This window comes from Oryctolagus cuniculus, chromosome 14 (assembly GCF_964237555.1).
Source record: "Oryctolagus cuniculus chromosome 14, mOryCun1.1, whole genome shotgun sequence".
Classification (NCBI taxonomy): Eukaryota; Metazoa; Chordata; class Mammalia; order Lagomorpha; family Leporidae; genus Oryctolagus; species Oryctolagus cuniculus.
This window is the reverse complement of record NC_091445.1, coordinates 16,432,592-16,449,827: the sequence shown is the minus strand read 5'-3', so window position 1 is coordinate 16,449,827 and position 17,236 is coordinate 16,432,592. Positions and strand designations below refer to the sequence as shown.

Sequence of the window (17,236 nt, the reverse complement as noted above, 5' to 3'; positions counted from 1 at the left end):
TTTAATAGCTAACTCATCAATATAATCACAGAAAACATATAAATAAAACAATTGTAAAGTTTTGACTTTAAAATTGAGCATTTTAAAAACCTTTAAAATCATTAAATTTTCCATTTACTTTTTCTATAGGCAGATAAAAGTTTAAGGTATATATTATAGGAGGACTCATTTTATAACTTTGTAGCAACAGGTTCACTAAGGGAAAATCTGTCAGATTTGGCAGTGGTTCAGAAAATATGTGAACCTGTCACTGTAAGCAGTCTCAGAGGGCGAAATGCATTACAGGAGCTAATTAACCTTAGAAAATAATTACACAAATATGCAAATGTTGTTTAGATAATTCCTCGTGTTATCAGCTCAGGTAGTCCATCATAAGTGCAGCCCTTGCAATGCCCAGGTAGTGGAATCTGGCATAGTTGATAAGGCTTTGGTTACTGCAACACTTCTATTTGGCGCTTAGTGATTAGTGATGGCAAGAGTTCATCAAGAAATTCACCCTGTTCTCTGAACACAGCAGAAATTCACCGTGCAGACATCCTATGCATTCTGCCAGTAGCAAACTCTTAATTGATGGATTTACTCCTTGTCTTTTCATGCGCTTCATAGATTTGCATGTTTCAAAATCAGCCAGCCTGAATCAAGTTACCCTGTACAGACTGTACTCTAGTGTGAAACTCAGAGTGCAACCTGCAGAGTAGATGCAGTTTGTTTGCATCTCTGTAATTGAGACGTATTAGAAAGTCTTTCCTACTGAAATCTGTAGTCTCAAATACACTGCTGGTAATACTTGTGTGAATTCTCTGGATTATGGTTTATAAAAGTATATTGATTGTGGCACAGAGATCTGTAAGGTGACACAAGTTTACCCTGGAATACCCTGGTATTTCTGATTATTTGTTGTTGGTGGTGATGTTCACTTGTTTTATTACAGTAGAAATTTTGTGTGCTTCAGAAATGTATAAAGAAACTAAAATGGAAAATATGGATAATCCTACCATTCACAGGCAGCTCTGCTGCTTTTTTGTTTTGTTTTGCTTTCATTTTTTATTTGAGAGGCAGAAAAACCATGAGAGAAATGGAGAGCTCCTATTGACTAGTTCACTTCAGAATGACCCCAACATCCGGGTTTAGCGAGCTTAGTCCAGGGGAGGGAACTCAATGCATATCTCCCAGGCGGGTGGCAGACTTACGGCTACCTGAGCCATCACCACCTCCTCTGAAAGTGTCCATTAGCAAGAAGCTGAAATCGGGAGCAGATCTGCGACTCAACCCCAAGCCAAATACTTGCCCATCTGATACATTTAATAGTTTTTATTCCTGCTTTTGAAGTTTTTTAAAGCTTTTTTATGTAGTTTTACTACATATAAAATCAGATGAATTGCATATGTTACATTTTAAATTCATGTAATATTACATACTATTTCCTCAGACAAAGAAATAGTATAATGTATTTAAATATTTATTTTTACATTATTGGATACTTATTATTTATCCAGAGTATTGCTATGATATAGGAGACAGTGATGAATATCTTTGAGCACTTTTGCTGTATTCCAGATAAGTAGAAGCTAGGTTGATGAATTAGAATTTAAATACTCCTTCATTTTGATTTTTAAAATGCAGCTCATATCATTTTGTCCACAGTTTCATTGCTGGTCACACTAAAGTTGCTAGTAACCTACTGTGTGTCAATAGCATGTTTATATTTATAGTTTGAATCCAAAAGATAATCTGTCTTCAAGTTGCTTACATTGCAGAAGGAAGAAGTAACTTGATAGATTAAAAAACAAGTAGGATAGAGAAGAAATAATGAAATAGAATTGGGCTTATTTTGAGCTACCATGGCTAATGATAGGGCCAGCAGGCAACCTTGAGCAACAATATTTTGCAGTATTTTAGATCTAAACCTGGCAATAAGACAGGCAAATGATTATAAATGATGTCTACATATTCCCTTAAAGTTTGATTAGTTTTTTCAACAGAGAGAAACAGAGAAATCTTCTAACTGCTGGTTCACTCCCCAGATGCGCACTAAGGCCAAGGCTGAGCTGGAGCTGACCAGGAGCTCAATCCAGGTCTCCCACATGGATGGCCCGATGACTTAAGCCATCAGCTGTTGCCTCACAGGGTCTACAGTAACAGGAAGCTGGAGTCGGGGCCATCACAGAGCTTAATGTAGACAGTAATCTAATCTATACGTACATTGGATATTTAGGACCATCACAGGTCTAAGATTGTTCTGCCAATGGTAGAAATTCTGTTAAGTCTCTCCCTCTTTTGTTTTTACAGTTCTGTTCCTGTAAGCAATTATGTTTCCTCATTCTCAGAAGTTTGTATAATAAATTTTGTGTCCATTATGGTATTTCTACAGAAAAGTACTGACTATACATGGCCAGTATAAATAATAACTATAAAGAATCTAAGTGGTAAACTGGAGACAGCTGTTTAGCTTGGCAACTGCATCTACAATCAGAGTACCCGGGTTTGTATCCCACCTCTGGCTCCTGATTCCACCTTCCTGCTAATGCTGATCCTAAGAAGCAGGGAAGAGAGCTCAAATAATTGGTTCCTGCCACAAGTGTGGGAAATATGGATTGAATGCTCAGTTCCTTGCTTCTAGCTGCAGACAGTTTGAGCATTTGGAGAGTAAAACAGAAGATGGGAGATCTCTCTCGTACTCTGTCTCTCAAATAAGTTTAGGAAAAGAAAACCCTGCCAGCCACTAGAATATATTTTGTAGTCATAATATCTCTCTTCCTTAGAGTTACTTACTATCCTGAGTTTTATAACCGTATACTCCTTTTCAAACTTGTGAAAGCTAAATTATCAAAGCCTAAAATCCTTACAAGGGTTTACTTGTAAGGATTTATTTTTTATTCATTGCACACACACACACACACACACATCTTAAGTGTGAGTAATTTCATATTTATGTTGCTAATAATTATCTTCTAAAGTATGTTTATATTTTAGTATATAACTACCAGGTTGTAAGTAATCAACCTGAAAATAAATGGTTTTTATTATCCATTCCTTATACCAAAAATTAATGAACAGGAAGACACAGCTGTTGGCCTCAAGAATTTGATAAACTAACAAGTAATTACAATATAGTATGCCAAAAGTGTTGTTAGAGGACATTACTTTGCCTTGATGGTGACAGAGAAGGCTTCCTTGAGGAGATAGTATCTCATTTAAGTACTAAATGACAAGTAGTGGAGGAGGGGTGAGCATTATGACACAGTGGGTAAAGGCTGTCCTTGGGATGCTCACATCCCACATGGGAGTACCAGTTTGATACTAGCACCTGCTCTTCAGATCCAGCTTCCTGCTAATGTGCACTCTGGCAAAGCTGCAGAACTTGGCCCAAGTGCTGGGATCCTTGCCACCCATATGGAAGACCAGGATGGAGATCCTGGCTTCAGCCTGGTGCAGTTCTGGCCATTGCGGGCATGAGGAATGAATCCACAGATGGAAAATCTCTCTATCCTTCTGTTGCTCTGCCATTAAAGTTGATGAAATAAGTTTTTAAAAATTTACATAGAGGACAAGTAGCAATTATGTAGGTAAAGTAGTAGAAGATATTCAGGCAGAACACAAGGGTCATTTTCCAGATAAAGGAAATGGTCCAGAGACAGGAAAATATGGCATACTTACGTTACCGCAAGTTGCACCTTGCATTTGGAACACAGAGAGTGTTCTGTAATTTCTCAGGGGGCAGAAAGGTGCCTTATGGTCGAGGTATTTTGCAGAGTAATGGTGAGAGAGGTGGTTTGAGATGTAGATGAAAGCCAGATTATGAAGCACCTTCAAAGCCATTTTGAGGAATTAACTTTCATCCTGAGGGCAGTGAGAAAACGAGAGGTTCTAAGCAGGGGAAGAGTTAACTTGTGTTTGTACTTTTGAAGGATGGTTCCCTACAGAATTAGAGATACATGTAAGTGGACAGTCCCTGAGGCAGGGAAACTGGGATCTTAACGTCATCCACTTGTGAAATGGTGTGGCTTTAACTAAGCCATGGGAAAGGAGAATGGAGAGAAGTGGATGAATTTAAGAGACAGTTGGATATAGAATCAACAGGGTTTTAATGATTGATTATATATGGAATTTGAGGGAGAGAGAAACCAAAGGTGATCTTAGATTTCAGTGAGACATGGGTGTCACACCTTTTGGAGAAACTTTTCAGTGCTGTGTTGCTTTGGTAGGTTCTGAAGTGTTTATGGGACATCCAAAAGGCAATGACCATTGAACAGCTGGCTTTGTAGCTCTGGAGAAAAATTTAGGATAGAGATAGGTATTAGGGAACAGTAACTTCTGGTTGGCAAATGAAGTCATGTATACGGACCTCAATAAGTTTTTATAAAATTTCTAAAATGGAAAATCTGAATAATTTGTTTTTATTTTCTAATATCTATGACATTCTGAAGAAATTAGTTTTTTAGTATTAAGTTTTCTAAAAATTATTTATCTAGAAACATTTTTTATGATGTTTTAGTGCCTAGCAGTTTCTTTTTTGATTAGTGTTATTTAGCTGGTTTTTGTTTTTCACATTACAGGCTTTAGTTTTAACCACAATATGTTTCAGCTATCAAAATAAATATAGCAAAATGAAGTTATTACAGAAATTTTGGAATTCAAGAAAAACACATTTATTGGGTTTTAGCTAGTTGGGAGCAATGTAAAAACCCTTAAGTTTATATATTCAAGTTTCTTCTAGAAATAAAATACATATAGAAAATGCTTTTTTAAAAAATTATATGTATTTTTAACAACTTCTGTAGAAAATATTCATTTTCTCCTTATTTTTATCTGATGGAAATACTTAAATTTTTATAAATCAAATAATTTAAAGATATGTGTAATATAAATATATATAAATATGGAAGATAACTAAATTTTCTCTAGTGTTCCATGTAAGACTACTATAACTTTATGCTGTACAATTCTGATGTATTTAGATATGCTTTGATATCTAAGGTATAACAAATTTTCCTCTCAAAAATGTGCTTACTTTAAATATTTCAGAAGATTATAGTAGCAGTTAAGCTTAGCAATAATTGACCAATACTTTTAACAATAACTTATTCTCTAATTTGAATTCTCTATGTAGTTCTGTTATTATTTTAAATGCGCAATAACCATCTTATTTCTTTGTAGCTGTGTATGCAAGTGTATCATTTAATTGTTGAGTCCTATGGTAATAGATACACTGAGTAATATATTTGGTTTGCTTGTAGGAAAATGGTTCTCCGGAAGAACATGCCATCTACGTTTGGGACCATTTCATAGCCCAGTCTGCAGCTGAGAATGTATTTTTTGTTGCTCACAGCTATGGAGGACTTGCCTTTGTTGAACTGGTAAGTGTACTTTTAACACCTTTAACTACCAGTCTCCTTACAGGTTGATTCTCTCTGTTCCCTCTTTTTCTTTTTTCTTTTTTTTTTTTTTTCTTTTTTTTCTTTGGTTTGCTTTTTGGTACCGTCACATTATTTTACAAAAGAAGAAAACAAAAATATTTCAAGCAAAGAATTTTCTGATATTTATTTTATGCTGACAGTGATTTTCAATGTGATTAGAAAACTTTCTGCCTGTTTATTTACATATTCTAATTTCTGCATCATTGTCACCTTTTTTGCACATTTCATGGAAGTTATGTTTCCTGTTTTGTGTGGATACCATTGAGGTTTGTGCAGTCAATATTTGAAATGTCAAGAGACCCTTCAAATGTTTGAAATATATTGATAATATTTAGTAGACTTTCTTCCCCACTGGTTAGCATGTGGTACTTGATCAGAATTTATATAATTAGTATTAAAAATGTCAGAAATCTTCCATTCATCTGCTTCTGAATAGAGCATATTGTCTGGCCATAAAAATCATGGGGTTTCAAAATAATCTGACTCTGTGATTTAAGATTAAGTATACATGATAGAACAAATTACCACAGTTTCTGAATTTTGTCTCATATGCAGTACTACAAATATCACAGTCTTGTGCCAGTATGGTTAATGTGATGTAATCAATACTAAACATGCATCGATAAAAAATTTGTGTCTTGATGTCCAGAACCCTTATATCACAGGAAAGTACAACACTTTAATAAAACTAATTTGTTGAAAGTGCATTTGATAATTTTAAATCTTTATAGATCAAAGTGAATGTTAAAAGCAAGCATAGCATTGATTGTCTATGTTTCTAGACTTTGGTGTGTATTTCTCTTTGTCATGGAAATTAAATATATTTCTGTGGCCTTTTCAACCTCCCTACACCTTATTGCTTACTCATATGATTTAGACATAAAACTGGTGCTGACACCTGACACCTGAGAATACTTTATCTAGCCTAAATCTGTAAATGCTTGTGCTATCTTAAGAATAAGAAGTTGAATTGTTTACTTTTTAAATTGATCCCAGTCTTTAAGCATTACTTTCAAGTACTTTTAACTCTGCTCATTTAATTAATTTATTTTAAAAGTTGTGCAATGGATATCTTAAGATATTCTTTAAACACACTAGTATGATGTAATTTTGAAAATCTTAATGTTGTTTTTCAAATTGTTCCCTTTAAGCACTGTATCAGTATATCTATATGTAAATCTGTATACAATGATGTAGATACATACAGCTTATTTTTTCTTTTAAGCTATTACACTCAAAGCATGAAATTTCTTGACTTGTAGAGAGGTTTAAAATGTCTGAAAGCTTATAAGACTAATAAAATTGGAGATTTCTATAAAGCATAACTCCACCCCTCCCCTTTTTTTTTACTTTAACACAGTTTATAAAAACCTTTTGTGCACCAGTTGTGGAATTTAAGTGTCTTTTGGACAGTTTTTCAAATGAACTTAGGGTGCCAGGGTTACCAGATGACCAGTGTGTCAGTCCTCTTCTGCCTGTCCTTGTCACACACTGGTGGATGTTTCTCCACTTTTGTTCCACTTTAATATAAAGCACACAGATGTTTCAGAACAAGACTTGACTTCTGACCTTGAGGCTATTAGGGTCAGAGTCCTCAGGGCCTGTGAAATTATCACAAGCTGAGCTAAAGTTTTTCTCCATCACAGGAAGTAACCAGTAAGTAAGAAGTTAAAAAGGAGCTTTGTCAGAGAGACAAGATGGTCTCAGTAAGGGTCAGCTTCTGTAGTCTGCTGTCTCTGCAGGAGGCACATGCATGGGAGGAGGAATATAATATAACCACTGGCACATCACATATCTGTCAGGCAACGCCAGGGCTGAGAAGTCTATTTAATGTAATATACCTTGTGTTGGTTTTAAAATATTAATGGCGAATATCTCAACCTCCTATATTTGCTACTTTTTGTGAAATAATTTTGATTACGGCATGTAGTGGGGCCATACAGATGGTGGCATCAGAAGAAAGAATGGTTCTTCTCCTAAACAAATGGATTCGTCTAAGCAAATAACATTGTGTGCACTGATGAAGTTTACATTAATTTTTGACGAATTTGATTAATATGTTTAAGTCCACTATGTTTCTATTTCAAGACTTTTTAAAGTATAGTATTATTAAACAACAAACATTGAAATGCTTTTAAATCTTTGCTTTATGCCTCAAATGGAATAATAACCTTTCATATTCTCACCAGTATTCTTAGGGGAAGAGTCATGGTGTTTATGATGTTGACAAATAATCATTCTCTCAGGGTTTTTTAGCAAGCATAACATATGAAATTGTTTTACATGGATTCAAAATTTTAATATGAACTTTATCAAGAAAGGAATTGTGATGATTAGCATATAAAGCTTAAATTATGGTTTAGACCATTTTTTGTCTCAATAGTGCATTGTATACCATGGGCATTAAATTCCTTGTGTTTCAGTAGAATTTCCATATTTAAAATTGTCATAAAATGTTACTTCTAAATAAAGATTCTACACATATGAACACACATACACACTTCTTAGAGTGCAGTCTTACTTTGTAGCCTCACTGTTTGAATGCCTGAAAATTGTTTCTACCTTTGTCATACAAGTTCAAATCCTCCTTTAGGTCATGAATTTCAAGAAAATTTATCTTAAATGTAAACTGTGTGACAAGTAGATGCAATTACTTCTAGTACTTTAATAACAGTACTGTTATTAAGTAACAGATCTTTGATGAAATGCATCTTTCCCTTACTTAATTAGCAGTGTGTGTAATTGTAGTTTAAAATTAAAGGTGCGGCTAATAGACACCTGCAGATCTATTACTTTTGTAGTTAGAGCACAAAACAGTTGAAGAGCTTTTCGATTTTGCTAATTGTTGCTCTTAAAATCTGAGAAAAAAAATCTGAGAGCCTAATTTATGACTGTATCTATCTTACAGTATTGAATTTCTCCTGTAGAATATGTTATAGTCAATGATAGATTTTCAAGACCAGTGTTCACTTTGTGGTAGTAAATCTTGAAATTTGACCAGGTCTACCCTTATAAAAACAGTATGCAGTTTACTATAATAATGAGAACAGTGACACTAAAAATATGCCTTTCACTGCTTTTGCTCTCATCAGATTTCCAGTTCTCTAAATTTTCAGTGTTTCTAGTAAAAATACACATTTAAAAGATAGCTCTGGTATTGATTCTTGCTATTAAACCTTAAAGACAAAAACCCAAAACCTTAAAGACAAAAGGAAGCAACTGTTTATCTTATGAATTTATATTAAATTAATGAAAATAATGTTATTTTGTTATTTTTGTTATGTGTTATTTTTACTATGCCAATATGTGAAGTTAGCTATTAAACCATCACTTACAAAGCCCTAGATTACTATCTTAAGTTTATTTTGTACATGATAAAGAATAGGATGCATTACCAAGTTCATTTGGAAAAACATCTACAAATAATGCAGCTTACTTTTGCTTTATATTAGTTGTTAAAAATTTAGGCTCACTTTTAAAAAATTAACTGTCACTTTATAGGAATGCAGCTTTTGACCTTTTCGTCCTCTTTCTCCAGCCACTTTGATGAAGTGACTCCATTGCTTCCCTTGTTGGCCAATTCAGAGTGCTTTGCTCTTACCTTTCCAGGTGATGATCAGTTTGGCAAAATCAAGTAACTTTAAATATCTTTTTAATTTAGACGTGAGCTGGTTTTCCTTGTCAATGCCCAGTACCCTCTGAACTCACCTAACCTTCCCCGTTTGCAGTGCTCTATAAATCAGCTTCCATTCACATTTCTTCCCTTAGTCAAAATGAGTGCATGTTTTTAATAAACCGTATGTTGGGACTTCAAAACGTTCATGGAAATGGTGGAATTAAAAGATAAGTTTATTTTTGTGCAAAAAGTTTTGAAGTCCATGAGTAGCTTTTTCATAGTAGCATTTCCTATTAATGTTTTGAAGATCCCTTGAATTACAATTTCAGTAAACATATTTCATTAGTTTATTGAATCGTCTCAAGTGATATACAATTACTATTTTTAATACTTTTATTCCTTTCTCCATGTTGTTAGCGGTATATTCATAACCACCATTAAAAACATCACTTAGAAATGTGTGAAAACAGCTTCTTTTGAAAGTGTATCTCTACCCACTTTTGATTTTGGTTTCTCCATGCTTGTCAGCACTTGATTGGCACCTCACTTGCATGTGAATTAGGGCTGAAGGGAACTCTATTTTCCTGCCATTGTTGCATGCTGGGCTCCCTGGCCTCCAGGCAGCCTAAGCTGCCCTTCAGCAACTGATAGAGGACTAGCTTTTGGACATAACTATGTGAGGACACTCAACCTCACTCTACTCTCAGTGGATCTTTTAAAATTGCCTGGAGTGTGGTTTGCATTTGCACTGAAGAGAAAATGGAATGGAACTAAAATCATTAGTTTTTAACCTTTAATGATACCAGTTAACTCTGACCTTAAAGAAGTATCATTTTATATTTTGTCCACAAAGAACAAAGTAAATTGGATATTGGTCGGATAATTGCTTGATGTGATCAACGGGAAGAGCTGAAAGTCGGGCTGCTGGGAATGAAGAATTGAGGGAAGGTAAAACAAGGGAGGAAAAACCAAAGAGAAACTGCATCATACTAGTATCAAAATAATGGAGGCCTAAAACGTTCTTACAAAGCAACTTTAAATTCTGGGGAATTCAGTAAGAATAAGTTGCCATTTGTAGTGTAACTACAAGATACATACTAATTAGATTTATTTTAAAATTATCTTTTTATCTTTACATTTTATCTTACAAACAGCTTGAGCTGAAGGCCTCTAATAACTGTTCTTATCCGACCCTCTCCCCTAGCATTATGCACGGCAACATGAGTCGTCTTACACATCTGTGCAATGAGTTGATCAGTGTATAGAGTTTAAGTCTTAACAATAACAAAACTAACTCTCCATATTCTGCATCTAATTATTGACTATTGGGGAATTCTGCCTAATCAATTATTTCACATTAGAGCGAGTTGTTACCCTTTCAGTTCTGGTTTACGTCTCTGAAGTCTCCTGTCTGCTGGTATCCCCTTCTCTCAGTCTGACTGAAAAGATTGCTTCTCTGTAAGCTCCTCAACTTTTAAGTATAGTCTTTTCAATAAAAATGGAAAAGTATTAAGCTAAGTTATAATTTTATCCTCTCAATGTTATATAGAAACCTATGGAATAAATCTAGAAGACTTTCAATTTCATCTCCAGTCATTAGTTTAACATTGTTACCTTTTCTGGTCCCCATCTTTTAACTGTTTAATATTTGATATGAAATTTACATACCTGTATCAAGATGTAATTGAGGTTTATTGAACTTTATTGAGATATAGTTCACATACTATAAAACTCATCCTTCAAAATGTACAATTCTGTGATTTTGAGCATTTCAGAGTTTTATAAACAACACCAATATCTAAATTTAGAACACTTTCTTCACCCCAAAAGAAACCCCTGATCTAGTCACCGTCATTCCCCAAACTTTCAATCCCATTGGCAGTGTATGAGGGTTCCAGTTTCTCTATAACCAGCACTTGTGTGTCTGTGTGTGTGTTGTTAAATTTTAGCAATCCTAGAAAGAGTGAAGTGGTGTCTCACTGTGGTTTTTGTTTTCATTTCTCTAATGATGAAGTTGGCCATCTTCCCATGTGCTAGTTTTCTGTTTCTATGTTTCTCTGGAGAAATTTCTATTCAATACTTTGTCTATTTTAATTGGATTGCTATCTAATTGTTGGTTTTTTTTTTTTAATTATTTATTTGAAAAGCAGAGTTAGCAAGAGAGGGTTAGGGTAGAGAGGGCGATATCTTTCATCCACTGGTTCACTACCCAAATGACTGCAATAGCCAGAGCTGGACCAAGCTGAAGCCAGGTGCCAGGAGCTTCTTCTAGGTCTCTCATGTGCGTGGCAAGGGCCCAAGGACCTGGGCTGTCTTCTACTGTTTTCCCAGGCACATTAGCAGGGAGCTGATTGGCAGTGGACCAGCTGGGACTCAAACTGGCACCCCTGTAGGATGCCAGCATTGCAGGCAGTGGCTTAACCCATTATACCACAGTGATGGTCCCTTAATTGTTGATTTTTGAGAATTCTTTATATATCCTAGATACAGCTCCCTTGCCAAATATTTGATTGCAAATATTTTCTCCCATTTTGTAGGTTACCAATTCACTTTTTTGATGATGTTATTTAAAGTACTGAAGTCTTAATTTTGAAAAATTCCAATTTAAATAGTTTTTTTTTCTTTTGTAACGTGAATTAATCTTCTGATCCATGAGTATGGGCTTTCTTTCCATTTATTTGGGTCTTTCAAAAAATTTTCTATAGCTTTTAAAATGTGTAAGTTTTAGACTTTTTCTGTGAAATGTATTGCTAAATCTTTTTGGTGCTATTCTGAGGTAAATTGTTTTCAATTTCATTTTCATAGTTTATTACTAGTGTATAGGAAAATGATTTTTATATATTGGTTTGTTTCCTGAAATCTTGGCTGAACTATTCATTCTAATAGCTTTGTTTATTTTATTTTATAGATTCCTCAGAATTTTCTACATTCATAAATATATCAATTCTGAATAGAAAAAACTTTACTTCTTCCTTTCCAATCTGGATGGGTGTTGTGTTGTATTGTGTTGATTTATTTTTGCCTAATTTTCTGTTCATTGTAGCTAGATTAAGCCTCATGATTCAAGCTTACCACACTTGCTAGCCATCTACTTAGTGACAACTTAACTGTTACTACCTTGAAAGTCAACCTCTGCAACTGAGTTAGCTCCTCCTGAATGCAACCTCTACTCTATAAGTATGACCTTTGAAGAGATCTAGCTTTGGCCTTTGTTCTCTTAAGTCTTAGCTTACCATAGATCCTGTATGCTTTGAGTGTGAGTCTATCTGGTTCCCTGGAGTTAATTTGAGTGAAGTATTTAATAGGTATTAGACTTATTAGACAGAAGTTAGGTGCTTTTTATTGTTCTCTAGAAACCCTTTTCAATTCGAGATGTTAAATCAGAAGTGTCAATGTGGTGGGGAATTTTGAGGGAAGCCTTACAAAGAATAGTAAGAACAGACCCATTATTAGTTGAAGTTTTCTACATTCCCTCTAGGAAAGGCTTTCAAGAGCCAACCTACTGTCATTGCTGTAGTAAAATAGAGATCAGATGGCTCTATGTTGATTCAGAATGAAGAAAGTAAGGCCTAGGCATTGATATAAAGCCACATGATAGTGAAAAGAAGATGACAAGAGTGAAATGGAAAAAAAAAAAAAAAACAACAGAAAAAATCAATATCCTCTGTTGTGTGGGAGATATAGTCTGTGTCCCTGAAATTTTGGATACTTGGAAGAACCATTGATGGAAATTGATTAGTAAATGCAGGAATTCAACTAAGATGACAACATCTTCTCTATTGAAGTGAAGTAGCTAAACCTAAGTCTAACACCAAACTTCAGTGAAGTTTTCTGTGATCAATTTGAATAAATCTCATTTCCTTCAGAAACTAGTTTGCCTACTTAAATATTTATTGATTTTCTTAGTCATTTCCAGCTACTATAACAAAATTGCTGTTGATTTGCATAAACAGCAAACATTTATTTCTCACAGTGTAGAGACTGGGAAGTCTATGATCAAGGTGTAAGTCAACAGATATACCTTTGGTGAGGGCCCACTTTCTGTCTTGTAGACAGTTGCCATCACCCCATGTGTTCACATAGCAGAGGGAGAGAGAGAGGAAGAGAGAGAGAGATCTAATCTCCCCCATCATGGGACTCAACTTGCATGACCTCATCTAAACTTATTTACCCCGACTTCAAAGGCCCTACTTCCTAATACCATCACTCTGGGGACTGGAATTTCAGCATAGGATTTTGGAGAGACACAAACGTACTGTCCATAAGTACTCCAGGTCCCCAAAATTCATGTCCTTCTTATATGCAAAATACCTTCATCACATTCCAGTAGTCCCAATGATTTTAACTTGTTCCAGCATTACCTTTAAGTCAAAAGCACACAGTCTTATCTATATATTAGAAAGAGTGAGATCTTCCAGTACTTGGTTCACTCTCCAAATCCTCACAACAGCTGGATCTTGGCCAGGCTACAGCTGAGAGCCAGGAACTCAGTCCAGATTCCCATGTGGGTGGCAGGAACCCAACTACTTGAGTCATCACCTGCTGCTTTCCAAGGTGTGTATCAGCAAGAAATTGGGAGTGGAGCCAGAACTCAAACCCGAGCACTCCAATAGGAGACACGTGCATCCCAAGGAACATCTTAATTGCTTTGCCAGATGCCTGCCCCCCACAATCTTATCTATGTATCATCTAACGCGCATATGGGTGAAACCCAAGATACATTCATCCTGAGGCAAAATTTTCTCCAGGTGTGAACTTCTGAGAGTGAACAAGTTATATGCTTCCAAAATATGATGATGGGACAGACATAGCATAGAAAAGTGCCATTTGAAAGGGAGAAATAGAAAAAGAAGAGGTGATGGCTCCTAAGGAAGTCCAAAAGTAACATAGAAAGTCCCATGAGATCTATAGGCTACAGCAGGATCCTCTGGCCTCCAGGCCTACTCAAATGGCAGTTTCACTCACAGATACTGGATTACTATTCATGCCTAAGCTCTCTGCTCAGGGACCACTCTGTGTCTTCCAGGGCACAAAAAGGGCACAGGTCTCCTGTTCCTGTGGCTTCTGCTGGAGTCCGTCTGCCATTTTAAACCCTAGTTGGTGGCCCTGATGTTGTCTGAATAATTTTCAAGAAATCTTTTCTTGAATAATAGTGCAACTTCCCAGTTTGATAGCTTTATCATCTTCTGTAGACTCTAAGTCTGACAGCCTTCCTTCATTCCAAACTGTCTGCTTCATGTTCAGATCAGGCTGGGAGTTTCCATACTTGGGTGGCTGGATAAGTCAGTGACTTACAGCTATACTCATCTCCTTACCAAATATTTGCTCAGCCACACACTTAGTGCTCCCTTCAGATCATGGGTTATCTTTTTTTTTTTTTTTTTTTTTTTTTTTTGCAATATGGATAGGCTGGGAATTCTCCAATCTGTAAGCTCTGTGTCCTTTTTGCTTAACAATTGGTCTTCATCTGTCTTTTCACATATCACCATGCACTCAAGAGGAACCACGCTGCTCCTCCATCACTTTACTTAAAAATCTCCTCAGCTAAATATCGAATTTCATTGCTTACAAGTTCTACCTTCCACATAACACTAAAACACAAGCAATTCAGCCATCTTTTTTCCCACTTCACCTTAAAGATCACCGTTTCTCCATTGTTCAATACATGTTCCTCATTCCCATCTGAGACTTCATCAAAATTGCTCTCAACATCTGTAAACCAACCACATCTGTACATGATTATTTATGTATCTCCTGAAAAGTTGGAAATATTTCTATAATTATAATTTCTATAATTATAATTTCTCTTCTTTCCTTTCTGAGTCCTCACCAATACCTTTAAAACTCTCTTCCTGGCAATACAGGTATTTTCTAGCATGTGCTTCAAAAACTCTTCCAGCCTCTACTCATAGCCCAGTTTCAAAGCTGCTCTCACATTTTTAGGGATTTGTTACAACAGCATCCAGCTTATTATTAATACCAAGTTCCATCTTAGTCAATTTTGGTCGCTGTGGCGAAAATGCTACATACTGGGTGATTCAGTAAACAAATTTTATTTCTCACTGTTCTGGAGGTCAGGAAGTCGTAGATCTGGGTCTCAGCATGGGGAAATTCTGCTGAAGGCCCTCTTCTTGGTTTGCAGATAGCCATCGTTTCATTGCGGTCTCACATGGCAGAGAGAGAGAAAATTCTAGTTTCTTCCCTTAAGAACACTAAATTGCATCATGGAGGCTCCACCCCCATGATTTCATCTAAACCCAGTTATCTCCCTTAGACCCCTCCTTCCTCCACCATCCCATTAGGGGATAAGGTTTCAGCATAGGCATTTGGGGGAGACCCAAAGACACAGTCCATAAAATTAGCATCCTTCATAGTTCTTCTTAGTTTTCCAGAACCTCATTTGAAATTTTCATATGAATAAGCTTGTTAAAGGACATTAGAATACAAATAAAAATTACTACTCACTATTTTAGTGATAATTTTATAATTGAGTAAAATAATTATTATCATTTAGAGTATGCCTAGTTTATTCCTAACTAGGCATAAATCATGGTATACATCCAACATCAAATATGTTATCTCAAAATACCTTTAATTATATTGACCAGACATCTGAATTAGCAGAGAAACGGATGTCTATCTTTCTTTTTTTTTTTTTTTTTAATTTTTTGACAGGCAGAGTGGACAGTGAGAGGGAGAGAGAGAGAGAAAGGTCTTCCTTTTCCGTTGGTTCACCCTCCAATGGCCGCCGCGGCTGGCGCACCACGCCAATCCGATGGCAGGAGCCAGGTGCTTCTCCTGGTCTCCCGTGGGGTGCAGGGCCCAAGCACTTGGGCCATCCTCCACTGCACTCCCTGGCCACAGCAGAGAGCTGGCCTGGAAGAGGGGCAACCGGGACAGAATCCGGTGCCCCGACCGGGACTAGAACCCGGTGTGCCGGCGCCGCAAGGCAGAGGATTAGCCTAGTGAGCCGCAGCGCCGGCTGGATGTCTATCTTTCTAAAAGAGAAACACTCAGTAGAAAGATACAGAACTTGCAGCTTCATCAGAGGACAGTAGAAATTCCTCAGTCTTGGTTTCTTTGCATTTACAAGGCATCACGGAATGTTTGTTAGTTATAAATGGTGATTTCTGAAAGTTTCTGGGAGCCTGTCTGCTAAGAACAAAGGAACCCTCACCTTCTCTGTAAAAGGATGTTCTGTAACTTGTAATAATAAAATGATATGAGATCACTGTCCTGTGTATTGCTTTTGTTATATTACTGCTCAGTTCACCTTGGCAAAACAAATTCTACTTCTAGTGTCATTATTAGTGCAATGAAAGTTTCTGCTGCCATTACAGAAACAGCCTCACATTTTCAGTTTTGCTGAGAATTTACACATTTTAGTGGCATGTATTCAAACATTAAGCATATTCATTTTATGCCTAAAAATTAACTATGGGTAATAGATATCTTTAGTATATTATAAATTTCACATTTCATAAATTTATGTTTTTTCTAACATCTTATAATAGATTCTCAGAACAGATACCATCATGTCTGACTGCTGATTTACAGTCCTCTCACTGTCATAGAGCCTCTGCCATTGCTGCCATAATAAAACCTATATAAGTTTTCAGCCAGACGTGAGGGCCTAGCATGACTGGGTCAAGAATAGTTCTGAATGGTTCATATCAGTATATTTGAAGATGGACTCTTAAATTAGAACTGATATTTACGAGTGTCCTGTAGACCAGAAGACAGCACATCAATTTGTACACATCTTTGGCATCTCTTATGTTTAAGTGATAGATTATGCACCAGACACTGTCCTAAACAATTTGTATACTTTACTCATTTAATCCTCTTGACAGTTTTATGAGTTAAGTAATATTATCCCCATTTTACAGATGAGAAGCATTTTTGTCTTTAAAAATATGAAAAATACTTTTAGTTGGGTTATTATTCATTTTCCCTGAGGAACCTATCATGAACAAGTAGTATAATATACAAACTACAGTGATATTTATCCCTCAAACAACCTCCTGGTTTTCCATGTATTTCAGGATTTGACTCTGCACTCCTCTATTGAATTACGTTATGATTTAGTTTATATTCCCCACTAATTCTTTTGGTGCCTGCCCAAGTAAGGCTTTCACTTTTAATCAATTATTGATTACTCAAACTATTGAACACAAAAGAAGATAGGGAGAATTTCAAATAA

At 35.9% G+C, this 17,236-nt stretch overlaps 1 protein-coding gene across 12 annotated transcripts in view; it reads left to right on the top strand.

Annotated features, from left to right (window-relative positions):
- Nucleotides 1-17,236, top strand: part of ARB2A (ARB2 cotranscriptional regulator A) — a 472,110-nt gene that overhangs the window by 262,023 nt on the left and 192,851 nt on the right. For all 12 annotated transcript variants that reach the window (XM_008261940.4, XM_051853996.2, XM_051853992.2 and 9 more), the window contains one exon: nucleotides 5,238-5,357. In XM_008261940.4, the coding sequence (XP_008260162.1) occupies nucleotides 5,238-5,357 (120 nt within the window). The remainder of the gene's footprint in view (nucleotides 1-5,237; nucleotides 5,358-17,236) is intronic.